General features: G+C 37.6%; 2 protein-coding genes across 2 annotated transcripts in view; both read left to right on the forward strand.

Moving 5' to 3' along the window:
* Positions 1 to 24: 24 nt before the first annotated feature.
* LOC107675825 (inhibitor of nuclear factor kappa B kinase subunit epsilon) lies at positions 25 to 10,011 on the forward strand. Its single transcript, XM_016470296.1, has 22 exons — positions 25 to 267; positions 485 to 571; positions 1,074 to 1,195; positions 1,290 to 1,427; positions 2,498 to 2,633; positions 2,771 to 2,952; positions 3,162 to 3,322; positions 3,548 to 3,658; positions 4,374 to 4,553; positions 5,353 to 5,549; positions 5,773 to 5,831; positions 5,941 to 6,032; positions 6,154 to 6,255; positions 6,401 to 6,461; positions 6,551 to 6,666; positions 7,682 to 7,758; positions 8,337 to 8,376; positions 8,460 to 8,561; positions 8,649 to 8,745; positions 9,301 to 9,392; positions 9,465 to 9,536; positions 9,646 to 10,011. The coding sequence occupies exons 3-22, from the start codon at positions 1,082 to 1,084 to the stop codon at positions 9,707 to 9,709; spliced, it is 2,193 nt and encodes a 730-aa protein (XP_016325782.1). The 5' UTR covers positions 25 to 267; positions 485 to 571; positions 1,074 to 1,081; the 3' UTR covers positions 9,710 to 10,011.
* Positions 10,012 to 11,975: 1,964 nt separating this feature from the next.
* LOC107675834 (ras association domain-containing protein 5-like) overlaps positions 11,976 to 13,936 on the forward strand; it is a 47,476-nt gene continuing 45,515 nt past the window's right edge. Inside the window, exon 1 of the mRNA XM_016470306.1 lies at positions 11,976 to 12,772. Within this exon, the coding sequence (XP_016325792.1) occupies positions 12,106 to 12,772 (667 nt within the window). The 5' untranslated portion in view covers positions 11,976 to 12,105. The remainder of the gene's footprint in view (positions 12,773 to 13,936) is intronic.

Consider the following 13,936-nt stretch of genomic DNA (forward strand, 5'->3'; position numbering starts at 1 on the left):
ATTTGAACGTGTGTTATGTCTTCTATCTAACTTTAAGATAAAATCATATATTAAGAGAGAATGCACCAGTACCCTTAACTCAAGCGCGAGGCACCGAACAAGGAAGTTCCTGACAGAAATGAAAGGAAAGTTACTGGTCATAATGGTTTCCGTCGAGCTGCTCTCAGGACTTCTGCTGGAGGACTGCAGGTGTAATTGACATTAGTCCATAGAAAAACTCAAATTGGGATTAAAGTGGAAAATGCGCAGGCTTCTAACACACAAATGGTTGGTTTGTTCGTTTTTTGTGATTTTCTTGTGTTGTCAGTCAATCAGTGTGATGATGATAATAACGCTGATGTTTGTGATGATCTGAAGGGGAAATCCTCCTCACCTCACAGGCAGTGCATTTAGACTGTCGGCAGCTCATCCACACGGCGTCTTTCCATAAATAGCTTATTTTTGGAGAAATATGATTATGTTTATGTGTCTTCCGTGTTTGCAGGTCAAATAGAAAGGAAATGGATTTTATTTGACGCTTCTGTTGTGATGTGAGTGACTTTTGAGGCGTGTTGCGTTCACAAATAAACCGGTGAGTCACTTTTGCTTAAAACAACAGCAAGTTAGTTGGATGGATGAGAGAAATATGTATTTAGATTCTGTTTACCTTACGATTAGCTCTAAAAATAAAGCACTTAAAACTTAATTTCATTCAACAACATACTGTTTGAAGGTACTAACCAGGAGCTCATTGGCAACATTATTTGCATTTACAGTATGAACTACTGTTGAAATATATATATATATATAGGGTTATTCTTGGTTTCAAGGTTATTACTACTTTATTACTTTTTTAATATCGGGGCCTCCAATAAATGCCTTTCTAAATAAAAGCACCTTGAGTCCTTTTGTTCTAAAGTGAAGTTCTGAGAAAAATGTGTCTTAAATGTACGTTTTGGGGCCACTGTGGATACTTCATTAATCCAATTAGTGAAAATGCAGTAATTATTGGAGGACAGGTAATCATGAGGGAAACTTAGCGTTAAATATTTCCTGCTCTAGAGAATCTTTGATTATTTTTCTGTCATACACAGATCTGATCATGTCATCTGCTTGTGTCAACACAATGACAGCAAGTACAGCAAACCACCTTTGGTCGCTGGATGATGTTCTTGGTCAGGGAGCTACAGCAAGTGTCTACAAAGCACGAAACAAAGTACTTTATCATTATTACAGTTTTCCCATTTCCATTACACAAACAGCTCATAGACTTGACACTTTACACTAAATGACACTTTATATTGCTGTAGAAAACAGGTGAGCTGGTTGCTGTGAAGGTCTTTAACTTGGTGAGCTACAACAGGCCATATGAAGTTCAGATGAGGGAGTTTGAGGTGCTACAGAGACTCAATCACGTCAACATAGTTAAACTCTTTGCTGTGGAGGAGGTACGTATCTGATGTGGTTTGTGACACTGTTCAAAATTTTCCAACCACGGTACCACTGATTTTTCAGACAGTGCTTTGATGTTTGAGTTTCTCATGATGCATTGTATCAGGGTCATTTATGGCCAACTTTCTAAAGAACAGCACAAAACTACTGTATTTAGTGCAGTGAAATTGATTTGATAATTATTCACCTTTAGTACTCAACTCATTGTATGGTTTAAGAGTTAGAACTAGTCTAAAACAAGGATGATAATTCTGTTGCAACCGTTTGTATTGAAAACATTTATGTACACTACTGTTCAAAAAAAAAAAAAAGAGATAATAAGATTATTATTTTTATTTATTTATTTATTTTTTAAAGAAATTATTACAGCAAGGAACTGGAGAGTCCGTAAATATGTTTATAATTGTGCAAAATATTTATATTTTAAACCATTTAAAAATATATATATATTTTAGATTCATCAAGGAATCTTGAAAAATATGTATCATGGTTTTAATAAAAGATTGATTATAAGAAGAAATGTTTATTGAGCTCCAAATCGGTATATTAGAATAATTTATAAAGGATCATGTGACACGGATTCAGCTTTGCTATCACATGAATAAATTACATTTTAAAATATTTTACAATAGATTATTTTTAAATTGTAATAATACTTCACAATATTACTGAACTTTGATTAAATGAATGCAGCCTTGGTGAGCGTAAGAGACTTCTTACTGACCTCAAAACAATAAAGATATAACAATAATAATAATAATAATACAAGTTTTTAATTTTAATCTTTGCACAAACATTCTGATATTACAATTTTATAAAATGCCAACAATAAAAGCAACTAGGTTAGCTGATTACCTTGAAAGTACATAGATACCACCATCAGTTCATACTGCTGTTGGCGATTTTTCCAACAAGCAGATGTGATGAGACCTGTTTTCCTGGGTTTGGTCAGGTGATGTTCAACATATACTCCATTGTGTTAAACTTGTTTGACTCCCCACCTAAACTAGATCTGAGAGGTGAATGTTAAACGCACTGCCTTCAGTTCTATTCCTGTGCATGTCAGATGCATATGAACCCAAAGCAGAAGGTTCTGGTGATGGAGTTCTGTTCAGGTGGCAGCCTGCTGAACCTGCTAGAGGAGCCAGAGAATGCGTTTGGACTTCCTGAGTCTGAGTTCCTCATTGTATTACAGTGTGTGGGTAAGGACCAACAGAGGAAATTAAATGGTTAAATCAGTAGTTTCCTCTCCATTACACATGAACGTGTTACGAGGCATTACTGTAGATAAATAGAGCTCTTTTCAGATTTTGTTTTTCTCCCATTTGCACATATACAGTCCAAGGAATGAACCACCTACGGGAGAATGCGGTGGTGCACAGGGACATCAAACCTGGCAATATCATGAGACAAGTGAGTGAGGATGGGCGGTCGGTATACAAGCTGACGGACTTTGGTGCTGCCCGTGAGTTGGAGGACGATGAGAAGTTTGTGTCCATATATGGCACAGAGGAATATCTGGTAAGGAGGAAATGCTATTAAATTTCTTAAAATGGTTAATGCTGAAAAATGCCTCTTCCTGCATTTTTTAGTGATTCACAGAAAATACGGCACATGCAGTTGCTTATCAGAAATGTAATTAGGAGTTTGATGTGGCTCCTTTCATCTGTCTGTGAATAAATGTAGTATCTGAAATAATAACTTTTGTGAACTGTGCTTGTGTGGTTCAGCATCCGGACATGTATGAGCGTGCAGTGTTGAAGAAGCCCCAGCAGAAAGCTTATGGTGTGTCTGTGGATCTGTGGAGCATTGGTGTCACCTTCTACCATGCTGCCACTGGCAGTCTTCCCTTTATACCATATGGAGGTCCACGCAGAAACAAGAAAATCATGTAAGAAATCTAATCTGTAAATTACCTATAAAATTGTTTCATTCTATTTGTTATAATAAATTACATATTAATCATAATGGTAAATTATAGAATAATTGTAAAAATAATTTATAATGAAGAAAGAGCTAAAAGATTGACTTCTTTTAAAAATAAGCATAAATAATATAACTTTTATATTAGGCTTGTTTTTGTGTTATTTTTGGTGACTTATGGTGCTCTCTCCAGGTACAAGATCACAACAGAGAAGCCAGAGAAAGCCATAGCAGGTGTGCAGAAGGTGGAGGACGGACCCATTGAATGGAGCTACCGACTGCCACACTGCTGCCAACTCTCAGAGTGAGTTTCTCTATGCAAAAGTGTGGTAAAAACATTGTGGACAGACAATATTGTCAAGGAAATTGTAAATGGACCTCAATCAGTAATGCTATTTATTTATATGCAAATGAAATTCTGACTTTGAAAGGAAAGCCATTCCTTCATTGTGTTGTACTGTATTAAATGGCTATTCACAACAAGGACAATCACTATATAACTATGAAATTTTAATAATTATTCCAATTCCATCCGGATAGGGATGTCCACACCACAACAATAATGATAATGGCACAGAGGAACAATATTGTTGGAATCACATTCAGAACATTTTTTTCCAACTGATGAATTATAGAAACTGCATAATTGCAGCTCATGCAAAATAATAAACAATGTGATCATCTGTTAGTGTGGACAAAAATATAGTTATCCTTATATTTATAGTAATCATTCTTGGTGTGAACGGTCATGTGTAATTTTTGTGTTTGCCTTTTTTTTGTCTACTGAAAATTGTACTGATCAACACCAAGGTCCACAGTATTACAGAGTTGTTAGAGTTGTTTTCATTCACGTCAAATTAAAAACAGGCATCTATTGTGACTCATTTAAGTCTCATGCTTTTATGCATTATGAGTAACATGCAGGAAATAAATCCTTGATAGTTCTAAGAACACTGAAGCCACTTGGAGTTTGGCAGCAGATCACTAATGGCTCTGTTTTTTATTTTGTTTTTTCACAGGGGTTTGAAGTCCCAGCTGGTCCCAGTGTTGGCCAGCATACTGGAGGCCAATCAGGAGAAGTGTTGGGGCTTCATCCAGTTCTTTGCTGCCACCACTGACATCCTGCATGGCATCACGGTCCACATCTTCTCTCTCCAGCAGGCCACAACACACAGCATCTACATCCACTTTCACAACACGTATGTGATCTTCTTTAGAACAGATCTCTTATCTCTTCACTACAGCATCTACTACTGAAGTACTCCATGCAACTTCATTCAAATGTGGTCCAACTAGGCCTGGGCGATAAAACGGTATCGATATTTATCGACGGTACACCTTCTTTGATATCGATAGAAAAAATGTTTGATATAACGCATGATATAGGCACGTACTATGAGTGACGCAGACAGCACACACAAACACGAACACATGCTGAATTGAGTGCTGTGCCTGCCTGTGGCTGCTGCGTTATTCATTCAAAATGTTAGAGAAATATAAAAGCTCAATGCGGAGAAGATCTTGAATGGGTTAAAACCGAAACCAAGCCATTCACACAGAATGCATATTCATTACATATTTGTTTAATTTTTATTGTGTTTGATTGTTAAAACAAAACATATTTGTTGTTTGTCTCAATAAATTGTGTTAATTATAACTATAGTGGTTAAATTAAAAAAATATTTTCTATTGCTTTTTGTTTTAAAAAAGGTTATAAAAAATGTCAATAATTATCGATACCGAACAATATGAAACATTATATTGTTGATACATTTTTTAGCTATATCGCCCAGCCCTAGGTCCAACATATTTTTTAGTTTACTGTATAGGAAACTCTGTTTCTTTTTGTAAATACAGATGCCATTTTGGTTGTAGGTCCCCAAATTATCATAATTTAAAATCCATTTAAAATGATTACCTACAATTATATATAAGTATGAATAAGGCTGAGACTTCTCACAATGGTTCCAAAATGTTTTTGTTGTTGTTCTCCTCAAGGGTCTCAATCTTTTTTGAGGATGTTCAGGCCCAAACTGGAATTGAACCAGCAGCTCAACAGTACCTGTTTCAGGGTCATCCTCTCATATTGGAGCCAAGCATGAAAGTAGTGAACCTTCCCCCCACCACTCCAGACCGCCCTATCATTCTCATCAGCCGACGACCAGAGAAGCTAGTAGGCTATCCATACAGAGAACGTAAGGACACAATAAATGTGTTTTTTTCTTTTTTGCCTGGTGCCACAGTGCCAATTCATTGTTCAACCCCTTGTTTATAAAATAGCTGTTTGAGTGTGTCTTAAGTTTTTCAGTGTAATTTAATGTGTAATGTGTAATTTCACAAATAAATAAATCGAGGTAACATTGTCTCATTTCTTTATTTATTCTTCCGCCATCCCTTCTATTTTCATTTTTTCTGTAGCTGAGGCCCCCGCGATGCCCACAAAGTTTGACGTCATGGCAGATTACACTTTTTCCAAGGTAAGCAAGCCCCTTTGTTTTTATCCCTGGTTCTTATTTTTGGTGAACATTATAACACAATTATCCCTAAGCCTCTCACTGTGTCCTGTTGATTTTGTCCCTCCTAAAGACCATTGTCGGCATCATCCATCAGTACCTGCGGATAGCCCGCTCACTCCAAAAGTACAGGGAACTGATTCTGCAGGGGTTCTATAGCTACATGTGAGCGCTTATATAATCACGATTCTGCATGAGTCGGTTACCTGATAATTACTGCCACAAGAAAACAGAACCTGATCTTGACATTTTAGTGTGTCCAATAACAATATTCTTGACTTTTCAGTGAAAACACAGGTTTTGAATGCAGTAATGTGGCACACAGGATTGCCATGGTGAATATGAAGCTGCTTTCTTCTATCAGCACAGAGGAGCATCTCCATCGATTGTAAGAATCCACCAGTGAGATACAGACTGAATCTGTGTTTTAGTTTACTATATGATATCATGACTCTAATGCTTACTCTAGTTTAATAAGCATTATATGTAGTAAAGTATTTAGTGATGGATGTCTCTTGGTTCTTCCCAACCAGTGCTCAGAGGTTTGCACATGAGATTCCAGACTTTGTAGACAATAAGAAGAAACTCCCACTGGTAAGAGTTGTGCTTTGTGATATGTATATTGAATAAATGAACTCGAACACACAATAGTTTGCATCTTTGTGGTTTATCATTGTGTGTAGATTGAAGAGGATTTGCAGCGGATGTATGGCAGTGGAGTCAGAGAGTTCCAGAATCAACTACAGCATTTGCATGTGATGCTGTCTAAACACTCCGAGACACTGGCCCAGGATAAGAGGTAACACAGCCTGTTAGGATAAGTTGGGGGAAAGTGATATAGTTTAGTATTTTCAAATGTATTCATCACAATATTGAATCATTACCTTGGTACCAAGAGATTTTCCTTTATTCTCTTATTTTGTTTTGATTGAAAAACTTTGAAACTAAACTTGAAAACTCTTTCTCTCTCCCTCTCTCTATGGATAGATAGATAGATAGATAGATAGATAGATAGATAGATAGATAAATAGCATTTTACCTTGCAGTACCATGACATGGTAAAAATTTCAACACAGCATTTGTCTAAATGTTGATTTAACTCGTTCTGTAAATTAAATTCAATAATAGACATCACATGTTATCACATGTATAACATAAAAATACAAGCATGAACACAAAAAAGACATTATTCTCTAATTATACATTATTTCCAATGTATAATAATAATAATGTGGTAAAATCTGGAACAGAAGATTTATGTACAGATTTGTGCATTATTTACTGTAAAGTTGTATAGATAGATAGATAGATAGATAGATAGATAGATAGATAAATAGCATTTTACCTTGCAGTACCATGACATGGTAAAAATTTCAACACAGCATTTGTCTAAATGTTGATTTAACTCGTTCTGTAAATTAAATTCAATAATAGACATCACATGTTATCACATGTATAACATAAAAATACAAGCATGAACACAAAAAAGACATTATTCTCTAATTATACATTATTTCCAATGTATAATAATAATAATGTGGTAAAATCTGGAACAGAAGATTTATGTACAGATTTGTGCATTATTTACTGTAAAGTTGTATAAATAAAAATATGCATATGTATTTACATAATACTTGAAATAATTTACATAAGAAATGGTTTAATTTACTTAAATGGTTCATTAAGTTCTATACATTTAGCATATTATTATGGAAGGTTATGACAAAATTAATATCAATTATATTAAAAATGTATTTGTTACATTTTAATAAATATTATTTTAATAATTAAATTTTTCCTTCCTCTTAATGCAGCATCCAGAAGATGGAGGTTTTGTTGGGGAAGATTGTTGCAGTTCATCAGCAGTATTGCAAAGACAGAATGATAGGAAGTAAGTGGATGCATGTTTTTTTTCTCACTTATTAATATAACGCAACACAAATTACAGACGAAGCTACAGTACGACACCTATCAAAGGTCTCTTTCTGAACTTCTGCAGATTATGTACTTAAAGCTTTAAACCCATGATAAATGTTGTTCTCAACCAGTCTTATAACTGGACGCTAAGCAAAATTTCACCAAACTGTGTGAGAATTTACTGCACATTAAACAGCGACCCATTTCTGTCACTGGCACTTCAGGAGCTGGACTTGGAGTTTGATGAGTGGAGCCAGTGCTGAGATTAGTCAGATTAGTTCTCAGTACTGCGAAGCAGGGAAGGAAGGCACTGTTGTGCTGCCTTATCTGACAGTGAGGACCATTCCAGACAGGCAAGCATGGAGACAGAAGAATATAAGCCCCCTTTCTGCCTGGCTGCAGTGATAATGTTAGATATGACTCTGCAGAGGAGCCAGTCAGCTAAAATAGTGCTTATCTTGAGCAGTCACACAGAAAAAAGAACTACGGTGTTGGGTTGAGGGTTTGAAATATTTCTCTCACTGCTACTAATTTATTCACTTTCTGTCCCAGAGCTCAGCTACAATGACGAACAGATTCACAAGTTTGAGAAGTAAGTATTAAACACCAGGAGCATCTTGAATGAGGGTCCGTTCTCACGGTAATTAAACTGAGAAACGGCTATTTTCTGCCCAGGCTCAGTCTGTCTTCAAACATAAAGAAGGTCAAGAGTTTATTCAAGGATGACTGTTTGCAGAAATACCAGGATGTTCTGATGTCTGCTGGCAGCTGGAACAGGTATGACAGAGATCATATGGATAAAGCAGCAAAAAAGTAGTCGTAGGGCAGCATATGCAGATGACCATGTGAGTGTTGTTTCTGCAGGGTTCTTTATGAGATGCAGACGAGTCTAGAGCATTTTGGAGTTGTCCTGCGGCAGAGGATGGGGGATCTGCATGTATGTGAGGCCCAGCAGAGCAAGGTCAGCCCTCTGTTTCCCACAAAAGACACACACAGTCTGTCTTTAGCCCTATGTAGGCATGACTAGCTGTCCCTGAGGAGGTTAGATAAATTTTGTGTTTCACAGACAGTGAACATGTCTATATTTTTCCTCACATAATCTCTGTAAAGTTTGCACAATAAATTAGTTTTTTGTGACTAACTGGGCTCATTCCCATCTGGAAATAATGTCTGTGAGGGCAGAATTTTATGTTTTCAAAGCGGTTTTTGTTTATTGTGATCTTAGTTTTGACCTTAACTACTGCTAAATTTCATTATGATTTGTAAGTAATGATTTTTTTTTCTGAGTAAAAGTTTCACTTCAAGTAGTACTGGCATCACTTTCCATTTTAAATGAGAATTAATCAATAAGCAGAGTTTAATCGTGGCTGCATTAGTAGCGTCAGGTATGATCCTCTCCTTAATTCCTGCCCATAATTCACATTTTTCTGCTTTAACCAGTCATACTATTCTCAAGTCAGACTTTTATAAACTTGGATATAGAGCAACCTGGCCACGTTCTTTTCCATCTTTGCAGGTTCTGGACAGAGCTGTGCTCAGAGCTCTCCAACAGCCAGTAGAAGCTGAGGGTCTGGATGGAAAGATAAAGGATGAGCACATGATTCTCAAGTATGTCATTGCAATGAAGATGACACAGTATTTATTAATTCCAACTAATAAATGAAATAACAATTTTTCCAGAATGAATACATTAAAGGATGAGATGGAGGCTGTGGCACGGGAGCTACAGAATAACAACAACATGATAGAAAGGTACTGTATGGTGTTTAGCCGTGAATACAGCCAAAAGGTTTTGTGTGTGTGTGTGTGTGTGTGTGTGTAGAAAATCCTTTCAAATTTAACAAGACATCTTCTTTTTAAGCCTTGCAGTAGTTACTGCTACACTGCCAGTGGAGAAAAAAGTACCTCAAGCCAACAGACCATGAAGACCTCAGAGAATACAGAATGCACAACAATATTTATATTTACAGAGCCTGGATCTCTGAGCTAAAGGGAAAGCGAAACAACACATCTCATAAACTGTCCTTAGTTGAACCTCTCAGACCAGAAATAACAGCATAATTGCTTAATGGCTGTTACCGGGACAGGCAGCTGAAATTGCATGATGCGAAAGCAAGTTGAGTTATGACTGGACTCGAGTCCCTTAGACTATGAGCTGTCCTGACAGGTTAAAGCAGCACTATGTAACTTTTGGCGCTCTAGCGGTTAATAAACAGAACTGCACACATCCCGCGGAAGAACATTCCAACCGGAGCTACTTCTCAAGTTTATGTCTATGGCGATTCACGCAGGTATGTGTTACTCCGCAGCAGTGACGACCCGACCAGGCTACAATAGTCCAAATATTAAGTAGCTACTTATTATAAGTGTACCGTAGTGATTCGGAATAAGACAAAAACGCGGTTTGGAAGATACATTCATGATGTACTCGCTCAGTATATACATTTTGCAAATTTTGAACAGAAAAAGTTACATAGTGCTGCTTTAAAAGAAAACAGGAGGGTTAAAACTTTGATTTGATATCAATCACAAAAGTCATATTTCTCAGAATCAGTGTTAATGTAGTTACTGCATTTTATTTTCATACAATCCAGTAGTATTGACTTTAACAGCCAGGAAAAAATAAATATAGATCTGTTGTAGCAACTACAGCAGTTTTCATTAATATTTTCTGCACTGTGCATTCAGCCGACAAAAATGGTGTAATTATGTGCAATAAATAGTCATGGAATAAAGAGAGAAGTTCCATCTGCCCTGTGTAATTGATTCCGTTTTTGAGAGATAACTGTGCAATAGCACTAATTGATCACAACAGAGTATCACACGGCATGGAGCAGAGGAAGTTGTGTACCGTAGTGATTTGGAATAAGACAAAAACGCGGTTTGGAAGATACATTCATGATGTACTCGCTCAGTATATACATTTTGCAAATTTTGAACAGAAAAAGTTACATAGTGCTGCTTTAAAAGAAAACAGGAGGGTTAAAACTTTGATTTGATATCAATCACAAAAGTCATATTTCTCAGAATCAGTGTTAATGTAGTTACTGCATTTTATTTTCATACAATCCAGTAGTATTGACTTTAACAGCCAGGAAAAAATAAATATAGATCTGTTGTAGCAACTACAGCAGTTTTCATTAATATTTTCTGCACTGTGCATTCAGCCGACAAAAATGGTGTAATTATGTGCAATAAATAGTCATGGAATAAAGAGAGAAGTTCCATCTGCCCTGTGTAATTGATTCCGTTTTTGAGAGATAACTGTGCAATAGCACTAATTGATCACAACAGAGTATCACACGGCATGGAGCAGAGGAAGTTTTGTTTGTTTTGAAAAATATGAACTGTACAGATGACTCCAAATATTATCATCCTACAACTACTGACATGAGTCAAAAGACTGTTAAGTTGCTGTATTACAGATAATTGCAATATGGAAAGTGAAAGATGTGTTTGGGGGGTTCTGTAACGTTACAGGGTTTGAGTTAAGGGGGATTCCTCGCGCTGGGGGAACTGTGGTGACCTTACTGAGACCACGCTGTGGTTCTCTGTCGAAGTTTGAGCATGTTTGGCTTGTCATGGAATTTTATCAATTTTCCTTTTGTCCGTTTGTAAACTTATGTTTTAAATGTATTTTGTTTGTTTTAAGATCTCCACTTCTGTAGTATGAGGTAAGAGGTACACTTTAAATATAAAGTGGTACTTGACAGACTATATATGGCGCTAATAAAAATCTCAAATATGTGATGATGACAATTGGTGAAATATTTTAAGCATTATATATTTTTGTTCAAATTTAATGCAATAAACTACATACAATGTTATGCGTGTGTATAAATTTGTACATTTTGAAAAATGTGTTTGCATATGTCTTTCAGATGTTATATAATATAGATAATGAAGTATAAATAATATAAAAATGCAGTATGTGTGTGATATATATATTGCAAATATATTTGTAATGTGACTTTTCATCTAAACACAAAATAAATAAACTATAATGATATTGTTATACACACTTAGTTCCAGTGACAAGTTTATTCAAGGCATTTTTAAAATTCTCCGTTTCTTATATTTAGTGGAATAGCTGAAGTGATCGACAAGATCATGAGTTTGTGAGGGGGAGTCATGGCATTTTTAAATTCACTGTGTTTCTTGTGTTTAGTGGAATAGCTGAAGTGATCGACAAGATCATGAGTTTATGAGGGGCAGGTCCGCTCTGTCAGTGACGGCTGAATCAGTGTGCGCGTCACACTCTCGCCGCTGGCGCTTCAGTTTAGTTTGTATTCTGCCCACCTACAACTCGTAGACGAAAGACATGGCGTCCGTCACGTTAGGACAGCACCCTGCTCAACACCACCTCGACTCGGATCAGCAACTATTTCACAAACTGAAGTCGAGCGACGGGAAGAAATTCACGCGCAAGTGGTCGCTGGACAAGATCATCATGCGAAACAGAGCGAGTGATGTGGACGGCGCGAGAGCCGAAGTCTCAGCATCGCTCGTGTTATTCAATCACGAGCCCCCTTCAGCATCACACAGCCGAGGCTGTAGTGCCGGTTCGCCACCTAGTAATATGAACAGATCGATTGTGGACATGGACCGAGAGAACGCCAACAATAATAACGGGATATTTCGCAGACACAGTGCCAGGAGCCGGAGAAGCTCAGTGAAGGACACGGCAAAGATCCACGCGTCTTCGTCACCACAAGAAGTTCGCAATTCCTCGACGCGGTCAAACTTAAGCTGCCCGCCAGACGAACTGGAGGGACTGCCGATCGACAAGCTGACACAGGCTAGGTCAGGAGTAGTGAAGATGCGAAGCGAGCCTCTCAGGAGGGAGGCATGGTCCATCTTCAACCAGAAAGACCCGAGGGTGAAGGCAGAGAAGGGAGAGGGCCACATCTTCATCTCCAGGCAGCTGAGCCAGGACTGGTGCGACGCCTGCAACCGCCAGATCAGCAGCGCTGCGCTCAAGTGTCGAAGTAAGTGACCACTATCTCTCCTCTCCTCACCTCACCTGAGCTGACCTTAGATAAACAGAGGGATGAATGAATGGAAAGGTGGATGGCCTGACGGATAGATGAACAGGTGGAAGATGGATGAATGCATGGAAAAAGAAATGCAGAATGGATGGATGAATGGACGAATAGTCGGAGGGATGAATGGAGGATGGATGGATGGATGAATGGACGAATAGTCAGAGGGATAGATACAACAGATAGGCCTATATGGCGGGATGGATAGGTTGGTGGATTGACGGATGGAAACAGATGAAGGGATGAATGGATAGACAAATAGTTGAAGATAGATAGATAGATAGATAGCTGGATGGATTGATGTATGAGAACAGATAGAATGATGAATTGGATTGATGAATGCATGAACAAATGATCGGAGAGGTAGAAAGACAAAATAGATTTATAGTTTGGATGTAAATAATGGAGGCGCAAATTGGTGGAGGATTAAATGGATGAAATGGTCGGAGGGTTAGCGGAATGATGGATGAATTGGTGGATGGACAAACAGGTAGAGGTAGATGGACGGAGAGATGGGATGAATGAATATGAATATAGAGTGGATGCATGGACGAGTGGTCAGAGGGATAAAGAGATGAATGGATAGTTGGATGGATGGACTGGGTGGTAGATAGATAAAGCGTTTTTGCTTGTTTGTTCATTTGTTGTAAATTGTCGGCACACGTAAGAAACTCTAAACTTAAATGCTTGACAAATGTTTAAGTTGTAAAAAAAAAAAAGAGGGGGAAATCTGTACTTTAATGAGCAAAACTTCTTCAGAAAGCTGGTCAGCATTCTTTTATATCAAAACCATGAGATAGCTAGTTGTTAAACAAGAAAGAAAGAGAAAGGAAATGACAGAAGAGAGAACCATACACGTGTTTGTTTTGCTAGTTTTTTCTGCTGAAGGGGTTGTTGGTATGGCTCCACTGTTATAGGAACTTCCAGTACTGTATGTTTAATCAAGATAAAGCACGCTGATACATGCGGAGGGTTTACAGAGGCTGAGGGGGGAGTTCCCAGCAGAGGTCATTGTTTGTTTTTCTGTTTCATTATTTGTCATGTTTGATTAGTTTTATATGAAGGGGAAGAGGGGATCCCCAAGGATCCCCCCCCCCAGCTCCTTGGGGA

The sequence above is a fragment of the Sinocyclocheilus anshuiensis genome, unplaced genomic scaffold (genome assembly GCF_001515605.1).
Source record: "Sinocyclocheilus anshuiensis isolate Anshui unplaced genomic scaffold, SAMN03320099.WGS_v1.1 scaffold1640, whole genome shotgun sequence".
In the NCBI taxonomy this organism is placed as follows: domain Eukaryota; kingdom Metazoa; phylum Chordata; class Actinopteri; order Cypriniformes; family Cyprinidae; genus Sinocyclocheilus; species Sinocyclocheilus anshuiensis.

Excerpts from the sequence above, each read along its gene's own strand:
- LOC107675825 (XM_016470296.1), top strand. The coding sequence starts at position 1,082 with ATGTCATCTGCTTGTGTCAACACAATGACAGCAAGTACAGCAAACCAC. Across the intron at positions 6,033-6,153 it reads CAGGGGTTCTATAGCTACAT|TGAAAACACAGGTTTTGAAT; the intron begins GTGAGCGCTTAT and ends TTGACTTTTCAG. Across the intron at positions 9,393-9,464 it reads GATGAGCACATGATTCTCAA|AATGAATACATTAAAGGATG; the intron begins GTATGTCATTGC and ends CAATTTTTCCAG.